This window comes from Pagrus major, chromosome 1, assembly GCF_040436345.1.
Source record: "Pagrus major chromosome 1, Pma_NU_1.0".
Lineage (NCBI taxonomy): Eukaryota > Metazoa > Chordata > Actinopteri > Spariformes > Sparidae > Pagrus > Pagrus major.
The window spans coordinates 37643620-37659476 of record NC_133215.1 but is presented as its reverse complement, the minus strand read 5'-3'; the positions used below and the strand labels follow the sequence as shown (position 1 = coordinate 37659476).

The following is a 15857-nucleotide window of genomic DNA, read 5'->3' as shown; positions in this document are numbered from 1 at the left end:
TAATCTCTCTGAGGATTTCATCCCGGAATCTGTCAGACCTTGCGCTGGTGCAGTGGGCCCTGGATTCCTCCTGGTGCAGGACAATTCCTGGCCCAATTATTGGGCCAGTCAAATGCTTTCACTCACATCGGCCCAACTTTCCTCTTCACTGGCCCCACCCTGTTGTTTTGGGAATGGTGATGTACAGTATGTTTTTTTGGGAGTTCCTAGCAATTGACCTATTCAGTTGGTTATGAATGAAATCATGTTGTTGTGTTTTAAACCACACAATAAGTATCTAAAGTCAAAAACAATATCACAAAGCTGCTATGCAATTAGGGCATTGTAGGACATTGTGTTATTCATCACATATAATTGCTGCTATCAGCTTTTCATACTGTTTGATTTTGGACAGAAAAAATGGACACAGTAATAAATCAGCAATAGTTTCAAGGATTTTTATTCTTTACCGTAGAAACACTGTACATAAATTACTTTCTCTGAGACTAATTTTGATGAACGGATAAGTGGCATTTTTCAACCTTCAAAATAAAAAAGATAAACCCATAAAACATTGTCAACTCGTCTCAATTGTCTATGAAGGAAGGTTGGTGGCATATGATGCTAACTCTCTGCGTGAAGTTCCTGTTCTTTCCTTTGAAATGATTAAAGTTGGCTTCCCACCCTTGTAAACACACATACACACAAAGAAAACTCCTCTAAAAGAGTACAGGGACCCACAATCAATGAGAAAACATCCACATCGATTTTTGATCAATTACTGTTACCCATTAAAGTCACTGATGGCAATGCACTGTCCCTTGAAGAAGAAACAAGCAAAAATGAGGAGAGAAGCAACAATAAGTTACTACTCAGAGCAAAGCCCCCCCCAAAGCCATGACAACATGTTTCTATTGCAAGCAATACTACTACCTTTGACCAATAAAAGCACAAGGTCTATGCATTATGAGTCACATTTTGCAGAAGTGAAGGGGAACTGGGCTGACAGGGGACCAGTGTTTTACAGGATCGGTGAGCCCACTCTGTCCACAAAGAATATATCCACATAGAATCATAAACAGCCCTGGCAGTGTGTTCATCCTGCTACCTCAAAGACAGCTGTTGATTGAAGTCTGTGACTATATGATTTTATAGACCTTGTAAAAGCACAGGGGACTTGAAGGAGTGGTTTTAGAACTCTCCAAAAAGATCATAGATCTCAGTAATAAAGAAACCAAACAAAACTCAAAGTTTCTGGTTTTGTTTAGTCCAGATCATGGTCCATTCCAGTGGTGGTGTTGTAATAATAGTAATAGTGGTATAGGTAATAGTATGTAAACAGTTTTTTGTTATTTTTTTTCTATCCCCTTCATGTCTGAGGCAAATGTAACTTGATATATAAAAACAACAAAAAATTCCAACAGAAAATCTTTGTTTGAAAGTCTTTTTTTTCCCTTCATACAAATTGTAGTCCTTTTTGGTGCCTGTCTCTCTTAGAGAGAGTCCGCAACAGTTCAACAACAGTTCCATTCAATGGCTTCAGCCATGGAAACAATAGATTGTATAGACATGGCTCATAGAGGTCTATAACCCAGAGCGACAGGTCACGTCTGGACCCAGACAGATATAATACCTGCAACATCTGTTTGGGATCCTCAAACATTTGTTATAATGACCACTCTGACAGTTTACAACTGTCTAAATGCTTGTGGGCTCATCTAGTTGTGAGGACTGCTGAAATGCTCAGTTGGCTATTTGAACAAGTCTCTTCATTACACTGTTTCACAGCCAGACAGCACAAATTATAGCACTCAGGTCTATCCTGCTACCAGAGAGCAGGGGAGGGGCATGCGCCGGGCTGTTTGAACGCAGATGATAGGGCCAAAGAAAGAAAGAAAGAAAGAAAGAAAGAAAGAACCTTTTTGCAGGCTCATATAGACTGTTTTAAACCATCACAACTGTAGGTTCATAATGTTTTGGGTTAGTTGCGTTGAAGTGATTGTTACATTATTGATCAAATCAGTCTATAAATCCTACTTAACCATCCTTAAAATAAAACAAGTTTGCAAACATGGGGTGTCTTCAGTAGCTAGTATTGAGTCTCAAGACAATAAAGTTTGACATCCATTTTGTGTTAAAACTGAACTTTTTGTTAGTCTTTGACAGACAGTAGAAATTACACGCTGATGCCGTGTTACCTCCTCCCTATCTCACTCTGGCGTAGGAACTGAATGTTGTTAGCACTGTCAGCTAGCTCGGGGTACTGCTCTATGGACAAGACGTAGTAGCCATCATAACCCAAAACCTTCCCGCTGCTCAGCAGCTGCCTTTTTTCCCCCTCCGTCCACAGCCGAACTCCTTCCTCCCCGTCTCTCACCCGCTGCTGCTCACGGGCCCAGGCACTCGAGAGTGCCCTCTGCCTTGCGTGCTCCAGGATCCGTGCTTTCTCCTCATCCAGTGTCGTCCCGTAACGTACGTGGAGTGCCAGAGCCCCATATTGCAGCTCCATGTCAGCGAAGCGGCGTGTTCGCCCATTCATCACCGTGGTAGACTGGGAAACTGTGACATTCACACCGTTTTCCAGTGATTTCCTGCCTGAGGTTAGCCGCAGTGCACTAAGGTCATTCTCAGGCAGACTGGTTTTGATGAAATAGTGTGTGTCTCGTCCCTCGACTGTATAATGCAAGTCCTCAAGATAAAAGGCATTGTTTAAGACTGCAGCCACTTTGATGCAGTCCTCATTTGCAATGTTGAGAGCATTGGTCACCACACGGCCTTGGATCACAGCGAGCATCACTCCCTTACCAATCAGAGACTTGACAGTGGCAAACCACAGCCAATGTCTGGCATGGTCTGAATGCCGCCGTTTGAGCTGGATTTCTGGCATTCGCTCAAAGGACAGGAAGGCCCGAGACTGATGAGTCACCTCCTGCTGGACACCTGAGATAGACTGTAGACAAGAGAAAGAAGAAGCAATGTTTGACTTTATGTGCTGCTTGAAACTAAAGAACCATTACAATGCAATAGGTACAGTACAATAACACCTAACCAAAATAACATTTCATGATAATACAGACAATATTGAAAAGAAATATTTTTTTGTCACTTTGTCTGTCTTGAACCCCATATCTCACAAAGATTTTTTTGCATTAAGACTGAATTTACAGGAGAATACTTTGTGTTACTTTCACTGCAAGAGAGCAGGAAAAAAGCCACAGAACTACAGTTGTCAAAATGATGTCTTTTCATCTATGGCCTGGGGGTTGAAAATCACTGCCCTCAAAAAACAGTAGCTAGCAAAATGCCTTATTCTTGAGTTAATACATTGCAGAAGAACAGTGATTACATGCCAACAGGTATATTGTATTTGAATGTACCGTTACCTTTTTAATGCTGAAATAAAGCTGCTGTAAGCTTTATTTTCTTATTAAAATTAAATCCTGTTAAATTCTCCTGTTTAGCCACAATAGCAAAACAGGAAAAACTACCAATTCCAGTACTCCTGGTGACAGCTTATACTACCAGACAGGCCAATCAATGAAAAACGCTTAAAAGAGGCCAAGAGAGCTACATCGAAAAAATAAATAAGAAAGGAGTTGTGCAAGTGTGGTGATGTAGAGAGGAGGGAGGGGATTGCTTCTTGCAAAACAGACAGGAAGTTAGCTGAAAAAATGACAATGCTTGCAGCAGCTTTAACTGTAGCTCATTAATTTCAGGGACTTCTAGAATTATATTAAGAACATATAATTGATCTTTTAAAGCTTTTTACTCTCTAATTTTTCTCATAATTGTATGCCGGTTCTACTGTTGCTTTGTATTTTCTTGATTAGATATGTTGGGATATATGTTATTGTTAAAATAATTTGACTTCTGGGAGTTCTGTACAGTGTAGCAGTTTATACTAGAGCCCGACCCATATATCGGCTGGCTGATATTATCGGCCGATATTAGGCATTTTCGGTGAAGTGTGTTCATGGTAAGTTGGTAACTGTCACGAGAAATACATTGCTTGAATAGCAATTAAAAGAACATCCCCATCAGTTCTCTTAACTCTTGCATGACAAAATTTGTGACTACCATGTCCAGTTTTGCTGCTGTTACGTGTAAGCCGAGAGTGAAACGGAATTAGCTAGTAATTTTGATGTTCCTCTGTTCTGTTGTGACAATAAAACAAACAAGTTTATTTTTAAACTGCATTATCATATTATTTCAGTGAGGACTCATAAATAACTACAAATAACTAATGTTACGGAAATCTGTTATATGTTTTGTTACGCGTTTCTGGATTTTTTATGTGTCTATATATATATATATATATATATATATATATATATATATATATATATATATATATATATATATATTGACTGAAATCCGATATTCCGATATATCGGCCGATATATATATATATATACATATATATATATATATATATACATATATATATATATATATATATATATATATATATATATATATATATATATATATATATATATAGGCCGATATATCGGAATATCGGATTTTTAAATCACCAAATATTTGTATTGGTCGGGCTCTAGTTTATACACTGCCTGGCCAAAAAAAATAAAAAAAATCACCACCAGGATTTAAATAAGCAATTACTGATGCAGTGAGTAGCTTCTCATTTCTTTAACATCTTTTCCACAACCACAGGATATGTCTTCTGATATGGTTGTTTCTCTGTTTCAGAAGGGTCAAATTGTTGGCCTGCATCAAGCAAAGAAAACAACTGAGGAGATTGCTGAAACTACTAAAATTGGGTTAAGAACTGTCCAATGCTTTATATAAACCTGGAAGGGTAGTGGTTAACCATCATCTTTCAACGAATATGTGTTGGGAACATTTTTTTGAATGATTGTGATCGGAGATCACTTAAATGTTTGGTGAAATCAGATCATAAAAAAATCAACAGTAAAACTCACAGCCATATTAAATAAAGAAAGTAAGAGCATTTCTACACGCACAATGTGAAGAGTACTCAAGGGATTGGGACTAAACAACTGTGTAGCCTTAAATACCACCTTATCAGTGTGGCTAAACGGAAAAAAGCCTTCCATTTGCTGGGGAGCATAAAGATTGGACCCTGTTCCAGTGTGACAAGCCTGTTGTAGCAGTGTTATGATCTGGGGTTGCTTCAGTTGGTCGGGTCTAGGTTCAGCAACATTATGTGCCCAAAAAATGAGGTCAGCTGACTACCTGAATATACTGAATGACCAGGTTTTTTCATCATGGATTTCCTTGATGGCACGGGCATATTCCAAGATGACAATGGCGTGATTCATTGGGCTCAAATTGTGAAAGAGTAGTTCAGGGAGCATGAGACATAATATTCACATATGGATTGGCCACCACAGAGTCCAGACCGTAAACCCATTGAGAATCTTTGGGATGTGCTGGAGAAGACTTTACGCAGTGGACTGACTCTCCCATCATCATCTTGATGAAGATCTTGCTAAAATTAATGCAACTCTGGATGGAAATAAATGTTGTGACATTGCATAAGCTTGTCAAAACAACGCCACAGCAAATGCGTGTCATAATCAAAGCTAAAGGCGGTCCAAGTCCAAGTCCGAGTGTGTCACCATTTTTTTTGGCTGGGCAGTGTACATGTGCCCCCTATGAAATAAACCAGAATTAACTCAAAAGGAAGCAATTGCAGAAGAGTGCTGAACTTAAGCAATAACAGTGTGGAAAAAAAACAAAAACAAAGAATGCATACAACATTAAAAAGGACTGACAGCTAAAGTTAATAACACTGATCATCTCATACAATGTTCTGCTGGGAAACCTTGGGTCCTGGTATTCATGTGGATGGTAGATTGACATGCACCTCCCAACCAAACCCTGCTGCAGACCAAGTGCACTTCCTCGTGGCAGTGGTCTACCCAGCACGACAATGAGCTCAAGGCTCGACCCAGACCTGATGGAGGCCCTGCTGGAGATCTCCCCAGGATTGCTCGATCAGAATGGGATCTGGGTAATTTGGAGAGGGTGTAGTTGTCCTGCAGTGGTTTTTGAGTCAGTTGTGCGTGTCAATTCACTTCACCACAAGGGTGCTGAGCTAATCATCACCCCTATTGAATCAAAAGCTTTTATTAGAAAGCAGCAAAATCAGGAAATCTTGGATTTTTCACCAGCAGTAAAATCAACTCCTGAAACAGCTGAAAGCAAACATGATGGAAAAAACTAAAATAAAGCAGAAGTACAAACAAGGACACAGGAGGGAAACTAAAGAGATTTTGTTAGAAGCTACAAAAGCACTGTGAACTGAAACATCTTGCGTGTTTTTTTAATGAATAAATAAATTCCTGTTGTGCATAGGATTGTAAAAAAAAAACGGCGGTATAAAAACGCCACGGTTATCTACCGTACGCAGTGTTGTGTGTGTGTTGAGCCTAAAGCCGCCTCTCTGTCCGCTGCGGCTCCACTCTGTTGCTCACAAAGGGGCGAGAGAGAGAGAGCGAGAGAGAGCGCCAAACAGCCAGCTCTACAGGCACCCCAGCCTACTGGACGGAACTATGCTGAGGTTGTGAGAGGAGCAGCACCCCCACCCCCCACTGGTGACCTCAGGGAGATACAATACATGTTACACCTGCTCTGCTCTAACCTCATAGCTACATAATAGAAGAGCAGAGACAGAATCTTAAAGAATAAGAATCTTATCGTAAAATGTTTAAGATAAAATGAAATACGATGGAATCATAGTCAAAATCATATCTACATACAGTGGGGAGAACAAGTATTTGATACACTGCCGATTTTGCAGGTTTTCCCACTTACAAAGCATGTAGAAGTCTGTAATTTTTATCATAGGTACTCTTCAACTGTGAGAGACGGAATCTAAAACAAAAATCCAGAAAATCACATTGTATGATTTTTAAGTAATTAATTTGCATTTTATTGCATGACATAAGTATTTGATACATCAGAAAAACAGAACTTAATATTTGGTACAGAAACCTTTGTTTGCAATTACAGAGATCAGACGTTTCCTATAGTTCTTGACCAGGTTTGCACACACTGCAGCAGGGATTTTGGCCCACTCCTCCATACTGATCTTCTCCAGATCCTTCAGGTTTTGGGGCTGTCGCTGGGCAATACGGACTTTCAGCTCCCTCCAAAGATTTTCTATTGGGTTCAGGTCTGGAGACTGGCTAGGCCACTCCAGGACCTTGAGATGCTTCTTACGGAGCCACTCCTTAGTTGCACTGGCTGTGTGTTTCAGGTCGTTGTCATGCTGGAAGACCCAGCCACGACCCATCTTCAATGCTCTTACCGAGGGAAGGAGGTTGTTGGCCAAGATCTCGCGATACATGGCCCCATCGATCCTCCCCTCAATACGGTGCAGTCGTCCTGTCCCCTTTGCAGAAAAGCATCCCCAAAGAATGATGTTTCCACCTCCATGCTTCACGGTTGGGATGGTGTTCTTGGGGTTGTACTCATCCTTCTTCTTCCTCCAAAAACGGCGAGTGGAGTTTAGACCAAAAAGCTCTATTTTTGTCTCATCAGACCACATAACCTTCTCCCATTCCTCCTCTGGATCATCCAGATGGTCATTGGCAAACTTCAGACGGGCCTGGACATGCGCTGGCTTGAGCAGGGGGACCTTGAGTGCGCTGCAGGATTTTAATCCATGACGGCGTAGTGTGTTACTAATGGTTTTCTTTGAGACTGTGGTCCCAGCTCTCTTCAGGTCATTGACCAGGTCCTGCCGTGTAGTTCTGGGCTGATCCCTCACCTTCCTCATGATCATCGATGCCCCACGAGGTGAGATCTTGCATGGAGCTCCAGACCGAGGGAGATTGACTGTCATCTTGAACTTCTTCCATTTTCTAATAATTGCACCAACAGTTGTTGCCTTCTCACCAAGCTGCTTGCCTATTGTCCTGTTGCCCATCCCAGCCTTGTGCAGGTCTACAATTTTATCCCTGATGTCCTTACACAGCTCTCTGGTCTTTAGAACAGGAGGGCTTCTTAAAGAAAAACTAACAGGTCTGTGAGAGCTGGAATTCTTACTGGTTGGTAGGTGATCAAATACTTATGTCATGCAATAAATGCAAATTAATTATTTTAAAATCATACAATGTGATTTTCTGGATTTTTGTTTTAGATTCTGTCTCTCACAGTTGAAGTGTACCTATGACAAAAATTACAGACCTCTACATGCTTTGTAAGTGGGAAAACCTGCAAAGTATGTACAGTTCTCCCCACTGTACATACATCATACATTCTAAACTATCCCCCAAAATCTCTAATTTAGTTTAATTTAACTTAGTTGTTTATTTCTTATTTTTATTAGCGTTGTTATTTGTTTTAGTGTTTAGCTTGTTTTTAAAACAGAACACATTTAAAGATGAAATCGTTTCAAATAACATGTTGGAACATTCAAGGCCTTAGATCATCTGCTTTTGGATTAAAAAGCTGAAATCAAGATTTTATTAGAGAGGTAAAAGACTCTGATATCACCGTCTTACAAGAGACATGGTACAGAGAAGACAGTTCCACTGGTTGTCCTTGCGATTACATTTAGAATATTATCCCATCAATTAAACTCCAAACAGTAACCCAAGGTAGGGACTCAGGAGGCATGATTATTTGGTATAGATCAGAACTAACCCATTCAATTGAAATGATCAAAAAAGTAGAATCCTATATTTGGCTGAAAATTAACAAAGAAACAATATGTGCAGACCAACATGTCTACCTATGTGCTATTTACATACCCCCCTCAGAATCCCCCTACTACAATGAAGATGTTTTTTCCATTCTAGAGAGGGAAATAAACCAATTTAAAACTTTGGGAAATGTGCTAGTCTGCGGGCTTTCACAGTCAACCCACTCACACCCCTCTCGGACCACAGCAAGATCACGGTCTATCTGAAGAGGGCACACAGTAACTATGAGGCCTCTAAACCCAGTGAACTGTACAACACCACACAGAATACAGATGGAAATCAGACAGCATGGAGAGCTACCAAAAAGCATTTGAAAATGCCAAAATCCAATATTCAATTGATTTATTTCTTTCTGAAATATTTCCCCATAATAATGATGGTGTAAACACTGCTGTGGACAAAATTAACGCAATTTTTGATAAATTGGCAATGTTATCAAACTTGAAAACCTCTAATCAAAAACCAAAACAAATACACAATAACAAAATGGTTTGACAATGATTGCAAAAATATAAGGAAAACTTTAAGAAAGTTATCAAACGAAAAACATAGAGACCCAAATAACCAAAATATACGCCTTCATTGCTATGACTCCTTAAAACAATACAAACACACATTAAGAGCAAAGAAAGACCAACACACCAGAATCCAGCTCTCTGAAATAGAAGAATCTTTAGAGTCAAACCAGTTCTGGCAGAAGTGGAACACTCTAAACAAAACACAACAAGATCAATTGGCAATACAAAATGGCAGCATTTGGATGAATTAGTTTACTGAAGAATAGTGACCAAAACAAAACACAAACCTAGTGGAAAACCTTAGAATTAGTAATTAAAGACAACCAAAACCCTCTAGACGCTTCAATAACAGAGCAAGAACTGATGGAAAGCATTCAATCCCTGAAAGCTAAAAAGGCCTGTGGAGTCCACAGCATCTTAAATGATCAAATATTCTGACCATAAATTAAAATTGGCTATACTCAAACTTTTTAATATAATTCTAGCAGTTGGCACTTTTCCTGACATATGGAATAAAGGTTTAATAACACCACTTTATAAAAATGGAGATAAATATGACCCTAATAATTACCGTGGAATCTGTGTAAATAGTAACCTGGGAAAAACCTTTTGCAACATTATGAATAAAAGACTTATCAGTTTTATCAATGACCAAAATGTTTTGAATAAATGCCAAATAGGATTCTTACCAAATTTTCGCACAACAGACCACATCTATACCCTCCACACCCTGATTGAGCAAGAATTAGACAAGAAGAAAGGAAAGGCCTATGCATGTTTTGTTGATTTCACAAAGGCCTTTGATTCCATCTGGCATGAGGGCCTTTTCTATAGACTACTTAACAGTGGCATTGGGGGAAAAACACATGATGTAATTAAATCTATGTACACAAATAGTAAATGTACAGTTAAAATAGGAGACAAACAAACAAACTTCTTTTCCCAAGGTTGTGGGGTGAGGCAGGGATGCAATCTTAGTCCAATCTTCTTCAATTTATACATTAATGAATTTGCATGTCAATTAGATCAATCCACGGCACCTGGCCTCAACCTGAATGACACATAAATTAAGGGTCTCCTGTACGCAGATGACTTGGTGTTGCTGTCACCAACAAAAGAAGGTCTACAACAGCACCTCAACCTCCTTCATAAATTCTGTCAGACCTGGGCCCTGACAGTTAACCCAAAGAAAACCAAAATTATGATCTTCCAGAAGCAATCCAGAAGTCAGGAAAACACACATAATTTCTATTTGGACACCACTAAATTACAACATACAAAAAACTACACATACCTTGGCCTCAACATAAGCTCCACAGGAAGCTTCAACTTGGCTGTGAAAGATCTGAGAGACAAAGCAAGGAGAGCTTTCTATGCAATTAGAAGAAATATTAAACTAGGGCCAATACCCCCTCATATTGAAAATACAAAAAAGAGCAATTGCATTTTACAATCGCCTAAAAACTAGTGACCCCCAGAAATACCATCACAAAGCCCTAACCTGCCAAGAGCTGAAGCCAGAGAAGACTCCCCTCAGCCAGCTGGTCCAGAGGCTCTGTCCAGACAACCTAACATGCCCCGGGCAGCCTCGGGACCACAACACCAAGCCAATCAGACCAAACCAAATTATCAACCAACAAAAAGAAATCTATATCACATACTGGAAGGAAACAACTAAAACACAGAGTAAATTAAAATGTTATCTGACCCTAAAAAGAAACTTCACATTAGCAAATTATCTGAGCACAGTAAAAGATCCTAAATTAAGAAAAGCCTATACTATGTACAGACTCAGTGAACACAGCCTAGCTATAGAGAAGGGTCGGCATAGACCAAGCTGGCTGCCAGAGGAGGAGAGACTCTGCTCCCACTGTGACAGACAAGAGGTAGAGTCAGAACTACACTTCCTCACCTCATGCCCCAAATACCAGGCTCTGAGAAATGAACATTTTCCCAATATAATAAAAATACACCCTGAATTTGAAAACATAACAGACATAGAGAAACTCACATATTTACTTGGGGAAATGCCCAAATGTGAGAGCATTGCAGCTAAATTTATAACCTCATGTCATGCCCTGAGGACAGCCAGTCGAACCTGAGAAACACGACTTAGTATTGACTTCTTTTTAATTGTTTCATTCTTAATTATTTATTTATTTCTTGTATATATCAGTCAACCTGGTTGATAGGCCTATAATTTATCTGGTTTATTAAAACCTGACTAGTATATATTTATTTGATCTATAAATAATTTAATGATTACATTTTTCTACTATAACTTGGTTATAGACTGCTATATACAATTTTGTTATTATAATTCTGTAAATTGTTTGATAACTTTGAATAATTCCTTCCTGTTAGAACGATTGATACTGATACTGATACTCACTGTGTGATGGAGGGTCTAATGTAGGAGCTAAATACACAACCACCCAGATCCTCCACTGTCCAGGTAATGACACACACACACACACACACACACACCACCAACATCAACACACACACACACACACACACACACACACACACACACACACACAGATCAAGTATTCATTGTTTTCTACTATTAAGAGATTATTGTACTGTCAGAACTGGGCTCTGGCAGTAAATATGAAGAAAACTAATGTCATGATCTTTCAAAAACGCCCCAGATGTCAGGAGAACAAACACCAATTTACCATAATGTAACCCCAGTCCCATGTAGCTAGTAAATATTGACTGACAAATAATTAGGGTGTTATAGTACAATGGGACGGGGCCTGAGTTCGTCTAAAAATGGCGCTATATACCTGTGATAACGGTGATAGTGTTGTAAAATAACTTGGCGGTGCCTCCAATAACTTTTAAGAAGTAAACACAAAATTTGGTACTTCCCCTTTAAAATAAAAGTTCACTTTAACCTGTTAATCAGTTATTTATACAGAAAGTATCACCTTTGCAATTACAACACAGGATTTAGTTGAAACAACAAGCCTTATTTATTAAAAGTTACAAATTGGTCATTTGGAAATTAGTTAACTGGTTCACTGTTGACCTTTAAGTATGCACTGATAACAGTATTCAAAACTCATACCATGCTCTGGGAGGTTTGACTCACAAATGACTCCTGATGAACCCCAAGAGAAAAGGTAAAACCAAAATGACCAGGAAAACTCAAGTGTTCACAGCCCACACGCACACACACATTCACACAGGGCTATTACATGCACGTGAAGCAAAACGTGGCAGGCCCGGTCGAGGCTTGTGAACGTGGAGGCCGAAAACAAATGGCCGCTTCACTGGGTTTAACAAGCATTAACAAAAAGGCACGTGCAAAGTGTCAGAGGTGTACTCACAAGTCCAACAACAGTCAGAGATAGAGATGAAGATGGGGGGGGGGGGGGGGCAAAAGGCAAGGTGCAGTTCCAGCGGCAAGGGAATGGGGCATGCAGCAACACGGGGCGGTGAACCAGCGTTCAAGTACAGCAGCTACAGTCTCTCTCCAATGGTCCAGGGCTCTCCCGGTCCTCACTCTCTCCCTTTTATGGCAAATGTCCGGTCCTCTGGCAGCTTCTCAGAGTTCACATACATCAACCACAGGACGACTCTCCATCAGTCTTGGAAGTTAGGAGTGGTGTTACGTTACTTTTACAGTTTACAGCTATCCTGCTCGGATGCCGATCAAGCCGCTTCTGCTGTTGCTAACATTGCTGCGCACATAGGTGACGCTAAGCACCTCCTCCCTGAACAAGGTGAGGACAGGATTGGCTAAGGACTACAGACATACCAACAGAGATGAGAGAATAAAAGATGCTTCACGGCCCCACAAACAAACATGGTCTTCTAGTATCTGTGCAGACAACCAACTATGAATGTTTTTTAGAACTAACACCACTCTTTTTCTTCTCTGACTTTTAACTGTATATAGAATGAATGTTTTAACATGTTATAATCCAACACATTTTAACCACATTTACACTCCATGAACTGTTATTTTTTAACAACATAAACATTTTAATTTCTACATATAAATGAATGAAAATAAGGACCACAGGGCTACAATAAATAATAATATCATTGAACATAGTATGAGTTATACCTACCTTGGTATAACCATTACAGCATCAGGGAGTTTCAACATGGCAGTGAATGCACTAAAAGAAAAAGCTCGAAGAGCCCTACATGCAATTAAGAGAAAATTTTATAATTTCCAAATTCCAGTCAAAATCTGGCTTAAAATATTTGATAGTGTCATCCAGCCCATTGCGCTGTACGGTAGTGAAGTATGGGGTCCATTCAGTCATCAGAGCTATACCCGCTGGGACAAACGTCCAACAGAATCTTTACATGCAGAATTCTGCAGACACATTTTACATGTACACAGAAACACACCAACAAATGCATGTAGAGCAGAATTAGGCAGATACCCACTGATAATTAACATTCAAAAGAGAACGCTCAACTTTTTTAACCACCTGAAATCCAGCCCCCGAGACAACCTCCACTCCAAAGCCCTCCAAACTCAAGAGCTGGGCCCAGAAAAGAGTCCCCTATGTCAGCTGGTACTGAGGCTAACTGCCCCCTCTCAGACACAGTCTGACCAGCCTCACAACAACACTGCTCTCCAAACACCAATCAGAGTAAAGCAAATTATAACACAATGTAAAGAAACCTATCTGGAACATTAGAAAGACGAAACTAAAAGCCAAAGTAGATTAGAATGTTATCTAGCCCTAAATAGAGATTATGAATTAGCAGAATATCTCTCTACTGTCAGAGATAGAAAGCAGAGACAGATCCTCACCAAGTACAGGCTCAGTGACCACAAACTGACAATCCAAACAGGAAGACACAAACAATCATGGCAACCAAAAGAAAACAGAACATGTGGTCACTGCTCGACAGGTGAGGTTGAGACAGAGATGCACTTTCTCCTACAATGTCAAACATTCAACGAAACGAGTAACATTTATTTTAATAAAGTTAATTTGGTAATCTCAGACTTCAAAGAGCTAAACGACATATCAAAATTAAAAATACTCCTGGGAGAAGGAGACAGGGCATATCTTGCTCCCCAATATGTGTCAACATGCCACAACCTGAGGGACAGTGAATTGAATTGATCAAATTCAAAATTTATCAAATGTTCCCCTTTGTACCAGACCTGCATAAACACACAAAGACAAAGCTATGATAACACGGTTAACAAAACTGGCAAACAGGTACTACAAATGTGTAAAGGTTTGGGTCTGTACATTGTTAATGGCAAAATCAGAGGAGACTCTCTGGGTAGACTCACACAATGCTCTGTGTTAGGTAACAGTGTAGATTATGCCATTACTGACACTGAACCACAATATATAAATGCATTCACTGTATCACCACTACAGCCCTTTTCAGACCATAGCCAGATAAACTTATTTCTGAAAAAGTCATTGTCAACCACCATAAATCCAAATCCTGAGCCAAGGCTGTTTCCTCTACCGAGGAGATACAAGTGGACAAATTCAAATTCACAACATGCTGGATATTTTTCTCAACACCCAATATCAGCCTGAAAGAGAAAACGTAAATCTGGCCACACATCACTTAAATACAATATTTATTCATTTGGCAAAAGAATCTAAATTAAAAATCTCACAAACTAAAAAATCCAGCATGAAACAAAAAGAGCGTTGCTTTGATAAAGAATGTGCTGTTTCCAGACAAAACCTGAGAAAACTGTCAAACAGAAAACACAGGAACCCAAATGACCTATTAGGACGGCTTGAATATGTCCAAGCCCTGAAAGAATAAAAAAACTCCTTCGTGTGAAAAAAATGCATTATATGGAGGGAGAACTCAACAAAATTGAAAAAGCCATAAATGACAACACCTTTTGGAAATTATGGAAAGATTACTTTGATGACCTCTATAAAAATCCAGAGTGTCACGGTCTGAATCATAACCAAACTTTAACAATAGACAAACTGAAAGAACTAGAAAGGACAGTGAAGGACAACCAATGTGCCCTTGACTACCCCATCACCATTAAAGAAATACAGCACAAAATCAAAACCCTTAAAAATGGAAAAGCTTGCGGTATAGACAGCATTAACTCAGAGATGCTGAAACACAGTAACTTAAAACTCCAACTTGCCGTGCAAAAACACTTCAACCTGGTGTTGGCCACTGGATATTACCCCAGTGTTTGGAATAAAGGTCTCATTTCTCCTATATTTAAAAATGGAGACAGGTATAACCCCAGCAATTACAGGGGCATCTGTGTTAACAGCAACCTGAGTAAACTCTTCTGTAGCATCCTTAACTCTAGATTAATCACTTATCTCACTGAACATAATATTCTGTCTAGAAGCCAAATTGGCTTTTTACCCAAACATCAAACATCTGACCACATATACACTCTTCATACACTCATCCAACAGCATGTTCACAAAAAACACAAAGGAAAGATATTTGCATGTTTTGTAGATCTAAAAAAGGCTTTTGACACAATTTGGCACAACGGGTTATTTTTACAACTTCTCCAATATGGAATTGAGGGTACAATTTATGATCTAATCAAATCCAAATATTCTGACAACCAGTGCAGTGTTAAAATTGGAAACAAAAGAACAGAGTTCTTCAAACAAGGAAAATGAGTGCATCAGGGCTGCAACCTGTCTCCCACTCTGTTCAA

At 39.5% G+C, this 15857-nt stretch overlaps 1 protein-coding gene across 1 annotated transcript in view; it reads right to left on the bottom strand.

Moving 5' to 3' along the window:
• Positions 1-423: 423 nt before the first annotated feature.
• The window catches only part of LOC141005578 (teneurin-3-like), a 322641-nt gene continuing 307207 nt past the window's right edge, over positions 424-15857 (bottom strand). The window contains exon 50 of the mRNA XM_073477461.1: positions 424-2929. Coding sequence (XP_073333562.1) covers positions 2174-2929 — 756 coding nt within the window. The 3' untranslated portion in view covers positions 424-2173. The remainder of the gene's footprint in view (positions 2930-15857) is intronic.